The 17,093-nt window shown below is 50.2% G+C and overlaps 1 protein-coding gene across 10 annotated transcripts in view; it reads right to left on the minus strand.

The window, feature by feature from the left end:
• Nucleotides 1-989: 989 nt before the first annotated feature.
• GATAD2A (GATA zinc finger domain containing 2A) overlaps nucleotides 990-17,093 on the minus strand; it is an 80,059-nt gene continuing 63,955 nt past the window's right edge. For 8 of the 10 annotated variants that reach the window (XM_035117254.2, XM_035117248.2, XM_035117253.2 and 5 more), the window contains 9 exons: nucleotides 16,483-16,612; nucleotides 15,146-15,277; nucleotides 14,249-14,341; nucleotides 13,077-13,205; nucleotides 11,091-11,279; nucleotides 8,534-8,819; nucleotides 6,282-6,574; nucleotides 3,518-3,704; nucleotides 990-2,594 (listed from right to left, as the gene is read on the minus strand). In XM_035117254.2, coding sequence (XP_034973145.1) covers nucleotides 2,461-2,594; nucleotides 3,518-3,704; nucleotides 6,282-6,574; nucleotides 8,534-8,819; nucleotides 11,091-11,279; nucleotides 13,077-13,205; nucleotides 14,249-14,341; nucleotides 15,146-15,277; nucleotides 16,483-16,612 — 1,573 coding nt within the window. In that variant the 3' untranslated portion in view covers nucleotides 990-2,460. The remainder of the gene's footprint in view (nucleotides 2,595-3,517; nucleotides 3,705-6,281; nucleotides 6,575-8,533; nucleotides 8,820-11,090; nucleotides 11,280-13,076; nucleotides 13,206-14,248; nucleotides 14,342-15,145; nucleotides 15,278-16,482; nucleotides 16,613-17,093) is intronic. The other 2 variants (XM_035117251.2, XM_035117256.2) reach the window with 2 other exon arrangements.

The raw sequence follows: 17,093 nt of genomic DNA on the forward strand, positions 1-17,093 counted from the left end.
ACGGAGAGAACCACATACTCGCTCCCTTGAACTCCATGGGGGGGGGGGAGAGGTGGGATATTACAACATATAGACAGGTCCATGTAGAATAGTTAAAACCCAAATATCCACACTTGTGGGAAGGGGAAGAAGAAAGAAAGAAAGAAAGAATTATAAGGAGCTTTTTATTACAATGCAACAGTCATACTTTGAAGAGGGGTTCCCCCTCCTCACCCCCCCCACCCCTGTACAGCAATGGTTGTTTTGTAATTTTTTTTTTGTATTTTAAAAAATTTATTTTAAATTAAGTATCTAACTTGCTGCTAACAAAATACCAGACTGGCTCCCCACTGCCCCACCTGCCTGAAAAAAAGAGAGAGGTTCAACTGCATCAATCCTTCCCCACCCCTTCTTCTTTATATATAGATATATATATATATTTATATAATTTTTATTTTTATTTTGCAACGAACCCCTCTCCTATCAGCACTAGATCTAGTACCAACATGTTGTTAGGAATAAGTCCTTTTAAAAATGGGGGCTGCAATTCCACCTCTAGAAAATAAAAGTTTTCTTTTTTTAAACAACCTTAAAAACACAAAAGAGGGAACAAACTGTAGATGCTCCTTTGATTTAAAGCTTGGAGTATTCTCTTTTTTTGTGTGTGGGGTAGGGGTGGGGAATGCAATTTAAAGCAAAAATAAAATAAAATAAAGGTTACCCAAGGTGCTACTAGAAATTAAACATTTGGGGGGGGGCAGGGGGAAGAGAATTTGCTTGTTGGAAGGAGGAGAATGAAGTTTGGGGCACTGTGAACAGGGTCTGGGGTTGTGCTTTGAGGACAGCGATCAGCCCTACGGGAAACGGTTCAAAGCGTACGAAGGCCGTTTTGCACACTACCACCCCAAAACTGGTAGCAAACGGGGGCTGAGGGAGCCTCTTATCTCGTGGCATAGCTGAATCAATTTTCTCTCCCACTCCCTTCTTCTTTTCTTTCTTTTTTTTTAATAAAAAAAGCCTCCCCACAAAATTTCCTTTTCCAAAATCCACCGGACCTTTTCTTTCCTCCAAGTCACCTAAAACTGCATACAGCTTCTGGAGAGCCAAATTACAACTCCCCCCCCCCGGGCCACAGAAAGCGCACGGTGGAAGGAGGAGAGGGGGTGGGAGGGACGCAGTAGACATTTTAAAAATAAAATTTTAAAAAAATTATACATCTCTTCTTCCCTGTTGGGATGCTTGAAGTGGGGAAGGGGGAAGAGAGGCTCACCCCCCTCCCGGTTCATTCTCTCCAGATGAAGGAAAACTCCTTTAAACTGTCCAGTAAAGTTTTCGGGCTATCAAATGTCCGGGGCAAAACATCCATCTGAGACAGGATCCTGTTTATTTCAAAGAAAGACAAGACAGGTGCGCCTCCGACCCCCCCCCCTTGACGCAACCTCCCCTCCCCAAGTCCTGTCACTCCACACATCTTCGGGGTGGGCGGAGAGTCCGTTTTGCATTTGTTCACAACATAAGTTATCAGTGGGTTTGTCTTTTCTTAATTAAAAAATAAAACCAACGACCCTAAGAAGCCACTCTCGCCCCCCTCCACCGCAACAACCCCCTTACTTCCCCCCTCCTTTTATCACGTTGCCACCATGGGAATTGTGAAGGGGGTGGGTGCAAAAATGAAAAAGGCAGGGTTGGAGCCGGTCCGTCCCCTTTGCAGATTTCTCTCTCCACAAGCGCTGGGTCCCAGTTCCACTTTCCGTGAGCGGGAAGTAGTACATCCTTGATCGCTAACGACCGTTGTACGATCGCTCAGAAACGGAAATAATAATAATTATAATTATAATAACGACAACGATAAAATCTAAAAAGGAACTAAAAAAAAGGCGGCTTTTTCTCTTTAAAGGGGAGGATGGGACGAAAGCAGGCGAGAAAAAGAGAGAGAGACAGAGCAGGTTTCTTGCGCAATTATTCCTCGTTATGTACTACCGCTGGCTGGGGGTGGGGTGGGGGGAATGACATGTAACTCCCCCCCCAAAAAATGCTAATAAGAGAGACAAAATAAGTTTCAGGGTGTGTGTGGCCAGCAGGAAAGAATGATAAAAGGGCGACTCTCCTCTCGAAGACAGCAGAACAAAAATGATAATAATGAAAATGGGATAATCCGGTTGCCTAATGTTCGTTGCAACCTCCCCGAGTGTCCGTTCCACCCTGCAGGGAAGTGTTGTTGCCCCCCCCCCCCCCTGCCGCCGCCATTCCTTGTCGAAAGCAGCGTTGATGGGAGCAGGCTTTTCCCTCCTGCGACCTTTGCAGGTATGATCCGGGCGAGGCTTGAAAGCAGGCTTGCTGTTGTTGCTGTTTTTCCCACCGGGTAGTGGGATCCTGGGTGGGTGACGGAATCAAAGGTTGGGTGGGGGAGGGTGGGGAAACGGGGGGTGGGGACAAGAAGAAAAAGGGAGAAGTCTTCCACTCAAGGCGGAGGTTCCTGCGTTATTTCCACGTGGCAGACTGAGAGATGGACCGCGGGGGGATCATGTCTAGGAGGTACTCGCGCTGGCGGTCCACAGCCGAGGCAGCAGTTTTATGCACAGCGAGACTAGGGTTGACAAAGTTCAGCGTCCCACCTGGAGGGAGGGAAGAAAGGAAAGAGGGGGTCAGGGTGTGGGTGTGGGCCATAGCACACGTGAGCACATACAGGGTACGTGGTAACTGACAATCGTCACGCCGGAGCGTGCGGATGGTTTTGGAGGCAAAGCTTAGTCGGTAGAGCACGAGACACTCAATCTCAGGGTCGTAGGTTTGAGCCCCACCTTGAGAAAGATTCCTACATTGCAGGGGTTGGACAAGATGACCCTCATGGTCCTTTTCATCTCTACCATTCTACTATTCTATTAAAAAATACGGGGGGAAATGCAAAATATCGAAAGGATCAGTTACTGGATCGCATGTTCACTTATGCTGGCAATGTGAAAAAGCACAAACCTTTTGAGTCCGTGGTTTTTAAAGAAACCACTAACATGTTAAATTGTCGTATTATCCCTTTGCCCCTGAGCTACAGCCTCTTCCTCCCCCCCTCAAGCCCCCCAAAAGACAATGAGATTCTTTTCATCCATATGCAAATGTGAACCGATCAATTAAAAATTGCATTCCTGCTCTGCAGGGGGTTGGGCTGCATGACCCTCTGGGCCCCCTCCCAACTCTATAAAAAACACAAACAATCATAAATCAAAGTTTTAAAAGCAGGGCCCTGAGAAGCCACCGAAAGAGAGAGAAAGCGTCCCAGGAGGGAAATTCTGCAAGGTGGTTTGGAGTCCCAGAATGCTTTGCAAAGGGCACCAAAGAGGAGAGAGAGAGGAAGATGGAGGGAGAACTAATAATTCTAATTAAAGGAAAAGAGAAGCACCCTTTTCACCCAGGAGAAGAGAAGAGAAGAGAAGAGAAGAGAAAAGAGAGCCAGCCTTGCTCTGTTTGCTGGCTGGGCAAGGGAGCGCAGCCAGCGACGGCAAATTTTTGTTTTTAATAGTGTTCTCGAGAGCGAGTGGTCTACCTGCGTTGACGAGAGTCTTCTTCCAAGTGCAAGCACTTCCTTTGCCGACGGGTCTCTGAGCACGCTTACCTTGCCTGCCGCCAAGCACGGCCACACTGGAGGCGGCGTTCTGCAACTTGGGCGACGGGCTAAATGCATGCAACACTCCGCGGGGGGTGCTGGCGCTACGGGGAAGCTGGCTGGAGGCCTGGGGGATGAAAAACAGGAAAAGAGGAGGAAGGTGAGAGGGGCCTGAGCAAAAGCCCCCCCCCCGCTCTGTTCCCAGGTGAGAACTCTGGGAGACATTCAGCGTTTCCTAAACTCGGGTCTCTGGCTGTTTTTGGACTACAACCCCCATCACCCTAGTGCTCAGGGATGATGGGAATCGTAGTCCAAAAACAGCCAGAGACCCGAGTTTGGGAAACACTGTTCTAGATCCATAAGGATGATGGAGGGTGGCCTCATACTGGACATGCAGGCAGCTGGCTAGTGGAGTATTTCCTGCACGGGCCGGCAGCAGCTCTCCAGGGTGTCAGACTTAGGGGTCTCTCCGCCCTACCTGGAGATGCCACTGTGGATCGGACCTGGGAACTTCTGCATGCATAACAGGTGGTCTAGCACTGAGTGGCCGTGCTCCAGGCAACACTCCGCCTACCCCTGAGTCCCAGGACCTTCTACAAGCTCTGAGTCATGGTCATCCCCTTAAAAACAGAGTTAAGATCCCAGCCCTCATTGTTTTAAACAGGCAGAGAGGAAGCTGCCGGACACCGAATCAAGCTGTTGGTCCATCTGACAGAGGTGCACTTAGCACTTCCACTGCACGATGGAAGACACAGCTCTTTCCCCTGGTCCTTGGCACCCAAGAGAGGTATGTGTATGTGTATTATATTGCTGCTGACATCCATCTGTCTCGAGAGACAATGGAGGGCATTCTCCAGCGGTGAAACCAAACTTCTGTGTGAGCAGCAGCTTCCCGGGGTGCAAGCCTGGGGAGTGTGTCTGAAAGTCCTGGACTGCCCAGACAACAAGACGCCCCCCTTGGCCTTGCTGATGGGGGTCCAAAGGAAATCAGAGCAAGATGTTGGACACCAGCTTGGCAGCAAGAGTTGCCGGAAGGAGGCGGACAAGGCGCCACCCAACTGTTTTAGGGACTCTGCTCCGGATTTACTCCTGAGCCTTTTCTTCTCCCAAAGATGCCCCGCAAGGCAGCAGAGGTTTAGGATCTTCCTTCTATTTAATGGGCTCCCTTCCCAGGTGGACGAGCCCCAGCTGCCCCTCACTTCCCTCCACAGCATGTGCAGAAATCACCTTCTTGACCACTTGGTCTCTTCCGCTCCATCCTCCGGAGCCTATTTTCGCATGCAGGAGAAGCCCCTAACTCACTGTGGGTTTGAGGCCCATTGACTCCCCTCACCTGGTTTAGCCGGCCAGTCGTTACACCCACCCACCCCTGTTCATCTGACTGCAAATTGTTTAAACTGATTTTATTAATATTTATTTTATTACATTTGGAACATGGGAAGCTGCCTCCTACCGAGTCAGGCCAGTGCTCCATCTAGCTCTGTACTGTCTTCACTGACTGGCAGCAGCACTCCTGGGTTTCAGGCAGGAAGTCCTTCCCAACCCTGTTTGGAAGTGCCAAAGATTGAACCTGCGATCTTTTGCTTGCAAGGCAGGTGGTTCTACCACTGAGTAGGGCTGGGCAATATCTGGTTTGCAACATCGTGATATATCACCAGCTAAACCACCACATAACACCGGTCCTGAGAGACCTACATTGGCTCCCAGTACGTTTCCGAGCACAATTCAAAGTGTTGGTGCTGACCTTTAAAGCCCTAAACGGCCTCAGTCCTGTATACCTGATGGAGTGTCTCCACCCCCATTGTTCAGCACGGACACTGAGATCCAGCGCCGAGGGCCTTCTGGTGGTTCTCTCACTGCGAGAAGCAAAGTTACAGGGAACCAGGCAGAGGGCCTTCTTGGTAGTGGCACCCGCCCTGTGGAACACCCTCCCATCGGAGGTCAAGGAGATAAAAAAACTACCTGACATTTAGAAAACACAAAAGGCAGCCCTGTTTAGGGAAGTTTTTAATCTGTGATATTTTAATATATTTTGTTACTTGTTGGAAGCCGCCCAGAGTGGTGGGGGAAACCCAGCCAGATGGGCGGGGTATGAAAATAATAATAATAATAATAATAATAATAATAATAATAATAATAATAATAAACATATACGATTCATCATAATGTCTGAAATATTGTGGAGCTAGGTAGTGGCAATGGCTGGCTTCATGGTTTTTCCCACATTGTGATTTTTGCATAGCACATACACCATGATTTGTGATATATTGCCAGGTCACAAATTATGAAACCACTATCATAGGGACTTCAAACCAGTTTTGGATGATCTACCAATATATTACCCAGCCCTACCATGGAGCCATATATCCCACCTTTTCCTCCAAGGAGAGCGCCAAGTACATGGCTCTCCTCCTCCAGGCCTCATCCTCCACAACAACCCTGTGAGGTAGGCCAACGAGCTTGTATTTTTATACCACTTGTACCTGGCACTGGTGGGGAAATTGCTCTCCCCCTAAGCCTGCAGAACAAACTAACTAGAAAGCTAAGTTGGATACAGCATGCTGCTGATAACGCCAAGGTTGCAGGTTCAGTTCCTGTAAGGAACAGCTGCCTGTCCCTGCATTGCAGGGGGTTGGGCTTGATGACCCTCAGGACCCCTTCCAATGCTACGGTTTTTAAGCAAGAGAAAGTGCAGTGTCCCCACCTGCTTGAGCGAGTGATGCTGCTGTGCGATCTGCTCGGGTTTGGTCTGGACGGGGGAGGCCGCCTGCTGCAGTATCCGCTGCTCAATCTCCTGTTCCTGCTGGAGGGCCTTGACGAAGGCGGCCTTCAGCCGGCTGGTGTGCTCGGCTTTCAGCGCCTTCTTCTGGTTCGAGGACATGCATGTCTCGCACATGATGGAACCGCTCTTCTCCTCCCGCCACCGGCAGGTGAAGTCCGTCTTGCACTGGACGCATGTGTAGGGGTCCTGAGAGGAAGGGGCAGCAGAAACCTTGCCTGTAAGGGGAGGGAGAAATGGAATAAGTCAGCCCAGAAGAAGAAGAAAAAAAAACCTGGACAGCCTTTCCCCACCCCCAACCCATCAATTGCCCAAAGTTGTGGAATGCACGCAGGTCACAGAATTGTAGAGGTGGAAAGCACACCCAAGCCCTTTTCGAAATTCGCCAGCTTGCGATCAAGCGAAGATGCCCGGGCGCTAAAATGGCACCTGACTCTCCACCATCTGGAAGTGCATGCCATGGGATCCTTGGATCGGGACTGTTTTCGCACACTGATACCACATTTTGTAGAGTTCTATCTGTTATATTTCTTTAAGTTTTCAAAGTTCTTAACCCAGCTCAAGGCTGTCATCTGAACTAGCCAGATGTTTTAACTGCGAAGCCATCACGGCCGGTCCATCATTTGAAAAACAAGACTTTAGAGCTGTCTTGCCCCCAAATGGCAACTACCGTGTTTCCCCTATTTTAAGACGTAGTCATAAAATAAGCCGCAGCAGGATTTTTAAGCTTTTGTGAAATATAAGACATACCCCGAAAATACGCCATACCTCCACGCCACGTGGAGTGAGACCGCTGAGCGCCCCAGCCAGCCAGCGGGACTCAGCACGCCAGCTACGGCAGGGGGAAGAGGCGGCCTGCAGGGTCGGCACCCAGCAGCGTCGTGCCGGATTGAGGAGGCGACCTGCAGGGTTGGCGCTCAGCAGTGCCACACGGAGTGCCGGATCAAGGAAGCAGTCTGCTGCGTCGGTGCCGATCAGCGCCCAGCGGAGCGCTGGATCAAGGAGGTGGCCTGCAGAGTCGGCGCCCAGCAGCGCTGTGCTGGATCGAGGCGGCGGCGCTGCGGGGCGCTGACCCGGCAGGCCGCCTCCTCGATCTGGCGCTCTGTGCGGCGCTGACCCTACAGGCCGCCTCCTCGATCCAGCTGGGCGCAGACTCTGCAGGCCGCCTCCTCGAGCTGGTACTCCATGCTGGTGCTGCTGGGCACCAACCCGGCAGGCCACCTCCGAGATCCAGCAGCAACGCAGCAGCAGGTGGGGGAGGCTTGCTGTGCACCCCGAGGCAGCGGGACCCAGCAGCAGCAACGCTGGCTGCAGTAAGGAGGTACTTACGGTAAAAAATAATAATAAGACACCCCCCCAAAAATAAGCCATAGGCTTATTTTCTTGAGTAAAATAAATAAAGACGGTGTCTTAAAATAGGGAAAACACGGTAGACATTCCTTTCTGGCAACTGCAACCTTCGTTCAAGGAGACATTTGGTGCCTAGCTTGTATATCCAAGTTTCTCACACTGCCTCAAGCGTCGTCTAGTCCACCACCCCCCCCGGCAAAACAGGAATCGCAGCTAAACAACCTGTGACAGAGAACCATCAAACTTCTGCTTAAAAGCCTCCAAGGAAGGAGAGTCTACCACCTTCTGAGAAAGTCCGTTCCACTGTTGAACAGCCCTTACCCTCAGAAAGTTCTTCCTAATGTTTAGTCGGAATCTCCTTTTTTGTCATTCGTAGGGTTGCCATACGTCCAGGAAAACCCAGACATGTCCTCTTTTTGCAGGGCCGACATGTCAGATGGACATGTTTTACATGGAAATGCCTGGGTTTTTTTGGGCTCAGGTTGTTCTGCCTTCCTAGTCATCTGAATCCATTGGTTCAGGTCCTACCCTTATTCTTACTAAATATATGAAGTGGATTAGCAATCCTTCCATCTTCACCGGGAATTCTGGGAGGGGAATTCTGGCGGCAGGGTCCTCCCAACATCTCTCAGCACCCTTATCAAACTACAGCTCCCAGAATCCCTTGAGGGACACCACAATTACTTAAAGTGACATCACACTGCTTTAAACTTATGCTGTGAAGGTGGCCTTGGAGAGATTCCAGTTTAAAAAGGAGAAAAGAAGGACTCTGGAGTATTTTTTACGGAGGAGAAAGAGAGAATGTGTGTGCGTGTCCCTCCTCTCACCTTGAGCTTCTAGGAGGTTCTGCACCACCTCCTCCAAGCCCACCAGGTAGATGAACTCGTTGTTGGCCGCGCTGGGCAGGAAGTTCATCTCGGGGGCCGGCGGCTTGGGCGGAGGGATCTCCAGCAGCGTCTTCTCCAGCTGCTTCCGCAGCGCCAGCTTGGCGGCAGCTTGGCGGCTGGCAGGGGAGTCATTGGAATTGACGATGGAGGCTACACTGGTGGCAGTGGCTGCAGCGTTCACCTGGGCCGCCGTCACGGCCGTACCTTTGAGCGAAGTTGGCGAGGCCTGAGGGAGGGAGAAGGAAAGAAAAGGGGTTGTGTTGAGCCGAGATTCCTGCATTGCAGGGGGTTGAACTAGATGACCCTTGGGTCCCTTTCCAACCCCTAGGACTCTTATGATTCATGCAGACTGCCCTGCCCTGGCGTCGTCACACTGAAATAATAGCTCATTGCTTGTTTGTTTGTTTTTAAAAGTTTCAACAGTTCCTACCAGTAATTTTATCACTGGCTGCAAAAAATATCGGGAACAATGAGTCAGATAAAATTGCTATAAGCTGCTTTGGTGATTGGGAGGTTTAATTTGAAATTAAGCTGATTTGTGTTTCCAGTGTCTCCTTTTGCCCACACCATGGATGTCAGTTTATATTGCAGGTGTATGTTCTGCGTTATCTTATTAATATTACTGCTGCAAACTTGTCATGGCCTTTTGGCTAGTTTACAGTGCTTCCCCAACTTGGGTCTCCAGCTGTTTTTGGACTACATCTCCCATCATCCCTAGCTAGCAGGACCCGTGGTTGGGGACGATGGGAATTGTAGTCCAAAAACAGCTGGAGACACAAGTTTGGAAAACCTTGGGCTAAAATATTAACCTTATTGATTGATTGAAATAGCTTTCTTGTTTTATTCTTGTTTTTTAAACAATGAAGCAGAGTATAAATTTTATGAAATAATGATATATCATCATAATCATCACCCTAGTTTATTGCCAACCATTAGGTTACAATATCAAAAACACTTTTTTGTGTATTTATTCCATTTATCCCTTTATCCAAAGTTCCTATGGTGGGCTACAACATTATATAGCATAGCAGTAATTTAAAAAATCACAGAAACCCCCCCGTAATAACAGACCCCCCACTTTTAAAAATTCATAGATTATTTAATAGTCAAAGGCCTGGTTTAAGACTTTGAAACAGGCTTTGCAGTCACAAAAATAAGGCGGGTTCTGAAAATATACCCTTCAGTAGCCAGGTTCCTCACCAGGGCAAGACAGTTTGAGCATATTAAAGGAGCGTCTCCACCCTCATCGTTTAGCCCGGACATCAAGGTCCAACTCCAAGGGCCTTCTGGCGGTTCCCTCACTGCGAGACGTGAGGTTACAGGGAACCAGGCAGAGGACCTTCTTGGTAATGGTGCCTGCCCTGTGGAATGCCCTCCCATCAGATGTCAAGGAGATAAACAACTATCTGACTTTTAGAAGATATCCGAAGGCAGCCCTGTTCAGGGAAGTTTTTAGTGTCTGATGTTTTATCGCTTTATTATTATCATCATCATCAACAATTCTGTGGGGAGCCGGCCAGAGTGGCTGCGGAAACCCAGCCAGATGGGCGGGGTATGTATGTATGTATGTATGTATGTATGTATGTATGTATGTATAAATAAATAAATATTATATTGCACCGATCTTGGGTCCGACTGCACTCACTACCAATTAGTTTCCAGTCCAAAGTGCTGGTTTTACGACATAGGACTGCAATACCTCAAGGACTGCCTCTTCCCATATGAACCTACCTGGACCCTGAGATCACCTTCTGAGGCCCTTCTTTGAGTGCCTCCTCCTCAAGAGGTCCAGAGGGTGGCAACACGATAACAGGGCCTTTTCTGCAGTGGCTCCCTGTCCGTGGAATGCTCTTCCTCCAGGGAGGTTCCCCTGGGGCCTTCATCATACACCTTTAGGCGCCAGGCAAAAAGCTTCCTCTTTAACCAGGCCTTTGGCTCCTTTAAAATATCTTGGGGGAGGGGAGGGGGATTATTGTGTTGTTCCTGTTTTTATTTTCATTATGCATTTTGTTTTTTTTATATTGTGGTTTTTATCTCGTGAACTGCCCTGAGACCTGCGGCTATAGGGCAGCATGCAAATTTAAATAAACAATGACGTGTCTTCAGCGTTTGTCAAAATCTGTGCCTGGGGGAGAGTTCGAAGGCTTAGGATCTGCTACACAGAAGACCCTCTCCCTCTCCCTGCGCCAGCCCCCCCCCAAAGCATCTGATTTCAGAGAAATCACTACTCTGCTGATCTCAGCACCCAAGAGGGTCTGCAGAGAAGAAGGTTCCCTTTCAGGCTTGGGGGGGGGGGCTGAGTAATTCAGGGTTTTAAACGCCAACATGTGCAATTTCAAATTGGACATGGAAATGAACTGGCAGCCACTGCAGCTGTGTTAAAACATGAGTTATATAATGTATAAATGGGACCCCAGCCGGTGCCATTTGGCTGCTGCCTCTTGGGTGGCGCCTGCCTGCCTGCCCCGCCCCTCCCCCCGCTCTTGCAGCTCCTCACCTGCGGGATGTTGACCAGGAGGCTTGCGTTGGGGACGTTGGCGACGCGGATGAGGCCCTGCTGAATGATGCGCTGGCCCTGGATCTGCACGCTGGGGACGGACGCCCGCGGGGCCAGGAGCAGGGGAGGGGGCCCCGAGCTGGAGTGCTGGCGGATGTTGTGGATTTGCTGGGGAGACACAGAGATGGGCTGATATAGATGGGATCCGAGGGGGGGAGGTGGAAGAGAAATTTGAAAAGAGGGGGAGCGGAGGATGACAGCCAAGGGGGAAGAAGGCAGAGAGGAAGATGGCGCAATGGGGGAGATGCAGAAAGGAAGGCGGGGAAGAGGAGGGGGGAATGAGAGAGCAAGAATATTAACCTTTTTTCCCCCTTTGAAGACAAGAAATGGCAGAAAAACTGATCCTCCAATTATATCCCAGCTTTTCTTCCAGGGAGCTCAAGGTGGCACACATGGTTCACCCCCTCACTGAATCAGAACCACCACCCTGCCAGGCTGACTGAGAGGAGATAGGACTCGAACCCATGGCTTCAAGTTACAAGAAAGGAGATTCCAACTAAATTTCAGGAGGAACTGTCTGGCAGTGAGAGTTATTCCAACAGTGAAGCAGACTCCCTATGGAGGTTGTGGATTCTCCTTCCTTGGAGGTTGGGTGGCCTTCTGCCATGGATGCTTAAGCAGAGATTCCTGCATTGCAGCGGGTTGGACTAGATGACCCTTGGGTACATTCCAACTCAACAATTCTATGATTCTATAGGTTGGTTAGGTTGAGATAGGCAGTGACTGCCTCCCCGCCCCCTGTCAGGGAGGGCCCAGGGAGCTTCATGGCCGAGTGGGATTTGCAACCCTCTAACCACTGCTTCTCCAGGGGATGATTGCGCCACACCACAAGTTTGGAAGTTGACATTTCAGCCTTTTCCCACCTGCCAAACTCCCAGTCAGAATGAAACACCCAACTGAATTCCACCAAGATTTAAGAGCATGGAGTTACCCATGTCCTTTGATTTCATAGAATCATAGAGCTGGAAGAGACCCACGAGGTTCGTCTGGTTCAACTCCCTGTAATGCAGGAATTTCAATGGCTGTACTCTGATTAGGGCTAACAGCTGATGCATCCCGATGTCTGAATGACAGAATCACAGACCTGCAGAGTTGGAAGGGATGCTGAGGACCATCCAGTTCAACCCCCCACAATGCAGGAATAGCAAGCTGTTCTACACAGGGATCAAACCTGCAACCTCGGGATTATCAGCACTGTGCTCCATCTAACTCAATGCTCTCTACACCAGAGCTTTCAAAACTTTTCATTTTGATGACACACTTTTTAGACATGCATCATTTCGCAACACAGTAATTCCATTTCACTAGCAAACCGGAGGTTAAACTAACCCCCATCGTTCTGCCCGGACACTGAGGTCCAGTACTGAGGGCCTTCTGGCGGTCCCCTCGTTGCGATAAGCCAAGTTGCAGGGAACCAGGCAGAGGGCCTTCTCGGTGGTGGCGCCCGCCCTGTGGAACGCCCTCCCAACAGATGTCAAAGAGAAAAACAGCTACCAGATTTTTAGAAGACATCTGAAGGCAGCCCTGTTTAGGGATGCTTTTAATGTTTAATATATTATTTTATTTTATTTTTCTGTTGGAAGCCGCCCAGAGTGGCTGGGGAAACCCAGCCAGATGGACGGGGTATAAATAATAAATTATTATTATTACCCCTTTTGCAGCCCCAGGAGGAGTGCAGGGAGCGTTCGTGCAACACACCTACACACTGCAGCCGACACACTAAGGTGTCGCGACACAAAGTTTGGAAAGCTCTCCTCTACGCTGACGGATGGTGGCTGCCCCAGGATTTCAAACAGGGGTTCCTGCTGTAGATTGAACCCCGGACCTTCTGCCTGCAGAGTGCATGCTCTGCCCCTGAGCTACAGCCCCAACCGAGCCCTTCAAACAAAGAAAACGGAAAGCACAAGGTGGGGGAAAGCAGCTCACCTGTGCTCCTCTCACCAGAGGAGGCATGACTATCTGTGTGTTCTGCTGAGAGCCCAGCTTTGAAGATGCCTGCTGCCCTCCGCGGATCAATGGGGGAGGAATAACAGTCCCGGGAATACGCGAGGAATTCTGCATGGCATGAGAAGAGGAGACCAAGGAAGTGAAGGAGGAAGTCCGTTCTATAAGCACCCCACCCACCAATGCATCATTTGTCGCCAGAATCTTTGCTATATTCTTCGGGAGGTTCTGAAAACAGGCCAGTGACGGACTAAAGAACAGTGTTAGAGCCAGCGCGGTGTAGTGGTTAGTCAGGCTAGGATCTGGGGAAGACCACGGTTTCCCAAACTTGGGTCTCCAGCTGTTGTTGGACCACAAACCCCCAACCTCCCTAGCTAGCAGGACCAGGAGTCCAAAAACAGCTGGAGACCCAAGTTTGGGAAACCCTGCTATAACCATACCATGCGGCCTGTTGCATGTCTGGGGGTGAGTGGCTGGGAGGGGGGGGAGGAGACTTAAGGTCCCAACAGTCAACCTCTGTGGTTTAAACTGGACTGAACCCAGTAGAACCGCCTGCCTGAAAGAGGCTTCTTCCTGTTGTGTTTCTGAATAAGCAGCTCTCCTGGCCTCAGCCTCCTTCAGCTTCTGCAGGAGACTCCCTGGTACTGGGCTACATTCGAGGAGACTCAGTCAATCCCAATGGAGAGAGAAGGTGTCTAATTCTTAACCGTTGGGTGCTTAAAAACACGAAGCATACTTTAAAATTTTGAGGGAAGGTGTGAAATGTGGCGGCTTTGTAATTTTTTTGGGGGGGGAATCTGGGGAGCAGCAGTGTAGATTTTGGTTCCCTTGCTGTTGAACAGCTTTGGATATCTGTCGGACCTGCAAATTGGCACTATTCTGTTAGCGTGAGCAAGATCTGCACCCCCCCCCCAACAGCACAGAAACTGACCTGCTTACATTTCAAGCAAGGCTTCATATTTTCTGGTCTGAACCAACTTGCAAGAGGCCTCATCTGCTTGGGATGTCTCTGGCAGAGCATTCAGGCCAACCCATTGCATTCCCCTCCTTAACCTCCTCATTCCCCACCCCCCAAGTTTTTGTTACTTCTCCCCCCGCAAAATGCACACACAGCTTTGCTTCCAGTTCTGCCGTGTGCCCTTGCGTGTACTGACCTGGAGGAGGGCTGACTTGCTGGAGGCGATGCTCTGCGTCCCTCGCACCAACGGCGGGGGAGTCGCCACGGCATTTCCGGAGGAGCCAGTGGGCTACAAGGGGCATCAGCCAAAAGGGGCATGTTGCAGGGGGGCGGGGGAGAGAGATCCAAGAGAGATAAATTAGGGTACAGGCAACTGAAAATCCTTGGGAGTGTTGCGGTAGTTGGCTTCCCCACCTCCCGTTACCCAACACTCTCTCTTCCTGTGTCCTGGGGACATAGAAACTGCCTTATATTGAATCAGACCATAGGTCTATCTAGCTCAGCTTTGTCTACCCTGAACGGCAGTGCATTCAAACAATCGATCTATTTTTATTGTATACAGTGGTGCCTCACTAGACGAATTTAATTCATTCCAGGACTCAATTCGTCCTACGAAAAATTCGCCCCAGGACTCAATTCGAGCAAGAGAAAGCACGCGGCGCTCGCCCTCCGGCCGGCCCAGATCGACCCCCTCAACGCCGCAGCACGCTTTCTCCTGCTTGCCCTGCGCGCTGCGCTCGCCGTCCGGCCGACATCAGTGCCGCCGCCGCCAAGGCGAGCGGGAGAAAGCGGGGGGTTTCGCCGCCTGCCTTCCCCAAGCCAAGGTTCCTGAAATTCATCCCAATTGTGCAGATAAAATGTAACGGATAGGATTCTACAAGACTGGGGTATGAGTCTGAGGAAACAGTCTGGATCCAAGGATCCCCAGGAATGCACCTCCAGATGGTGGAGGTGTCAGGCACCACCCTGGTGGTTATGGGTCATCTTCACTTGGTCGCAAATGGCTAATAATTCTGAATGCTGCTGGCCTGGGCAGGAGGCAGCTTGGGACACCCCGCCCACCCCCAGCGCACAGCTGCCTTGGCGTTCTTACCTTCTGAGCCGTCGTCTCCTTCTGTATCTGACTCTGCCGGAGTTTCTTCAGCAGGACTAGTTTCGCCTCCTCTAACCGCAGCTCCTCCTTCAGCTGCTTGATCATCTGCTCCCGCTCCTCGGGGCTGCTCTTCTGCAAGGGGGGTGGGAAGAGGAGAGGGAAAGGGGGCTTAATTCTCCAGTTAGGGGTTTTGCTGAAAGGGATGACGTTTTGGGGAGGGGGTCTGCAGGGAAGAGAGGTGACAGCCATGGGGAGGTAAGGGGTGCAGGACTGGCCCCCAGTCGGCAGAGTGGATCCAGACCTCCCTCCCCACCTCCTTGCTCTATGGGCCTTTGACAGGTGGGTGGGACTGTTCACCAGCCAATCACCTGCCAACCTGGTGCCATTACGGATGCCCAGTGACGACGTCACCCCCAACACACCCACCCCTCCACCTTTTGCTTGTCTGCAGGCGTGGTTTGGGGACAGATTGGGACTGTCACATGTGGCATGTGACTCTTCATCTCAGGGTCATGGGTTCAAGCCCCACGTTGGGCAAAAGGCTCCTAGATTGCAGGGGGCTGGACTAAGGTGACCCTTGGGATCCCTTCCAACTGTACAATTCTATGAGATGAAGCAGGCACCTTCACCAATCCCTTTTCAGCACCGGCTAAAAATATTTTTGTTTAGACAAGCCTAGTCAGATATTTAGAAAGCGGGTGTGAGTTTTAATCTGCTTGCAGTCTACTGCATTGTAGCTTTTCAAATATCTTAACTATTATTGTTAAGATTTTAATTATTAATTATTATTGTTAAGATATTAGTGATATTATTTTTCAATAATAAAACAGTGTACAGTGGAACTTCGGAAGCCGAACGCCTGTAAACTCGAAAGTTTCGGTTCCCGAACGATAAAAAACCGGAAGTGATTTTTCCGTTTTCTAATGATGTTCGGAAGCCAAACGATGCTCCTGCAGCCAATTGGAAACTGCGCCTTGTAAGTTGAATGGACTTCTGGACAGATTCCGTTAGACAGACTTCCAAGGTACATCTGTATAAATTTTGGCACCCAGTCTCTAGTGGGCTCCAGCTGCCCCTGAAGTTAAATAAAGCCCCGGAGGCTGCAGAAGTCAATGGAAGTGGTGACTGGGTGAATCAGAGTTTTCGCAATATGTGCGTGGATGAGGAGCAGAAGAGATGTGCAAAAAGGGATGGCTCGTTTCAGCGCCACACCCAAGGAAAAGTCCCGGCGGAAGACAGAACACAAGGAAGCAATGAAAATAGAAAGCCACAGCCGCCTGGCCTGAATGTGTCGAGTGAGGAGAGGCAGCTACGTCAAGGCATGGGCTAAGACTTACCATCAGCACCTCTGTGCTGGTCTCCTTTAACGGGATTTTCGTCAATCCATTCATTCTTGGGCTCGATGGTTCGTTGTCCGATAGTACTATTACATCGGGCGAAGGAACCCTCCTCTCTCGCTTGATGTCACTGGAGGAGCCACCCCACACACACACACAAAAAAAATAAAGCAGAGAGAGAGAGAGAGAGAGAGAGAGAGAGAGAGAGAGAGAGAGAGAGAGAGAGAATAAATAACAGTAAATTAAGACAACACAGTGAAACAGTTCCAGCTGGCTGTTGTTCAATTAACACACCACCTTCCCCAATGTACGTCCTTCAGAGAGGCTGCTGCGCTTCATCACCCCTGAACACTGGTCATGCTGGCTGCTGGGAGATGGGGGTCCAGTAGCACCCAGAGAGCCAAAGGTTTTTCAGTCCTGCAGTAGGAAGAGGCATTCCTCTTTCTCAGGAGAGAATGGCTCTTCTAAACAAGAGGCATTCCTCCACCTCTTGTACGCAGCAAAGCAGCTGCTACCAAACCTTTTCAGGGCACTGTCGTCGTCCCCCCCCCCCGGTCCCATAAACTCACTCCCAGTGCCCCCTACCCTGCAGAAAGCATCGTTCAGTCAGC

The sequence above is a fragment of the Zootoca vivipara genome, chromosome 6 (assembly GCF_963506605.1).
Source record: "Zootoca vivipara chromosome 6, rZooViv1.1, whole genome shotgun sequence".
NCBI lineage: Eukaryota > Metazoa > Chordata > Lepidosauria > Squamata > Lacertidae > Zootoca > Zootoca vivipara.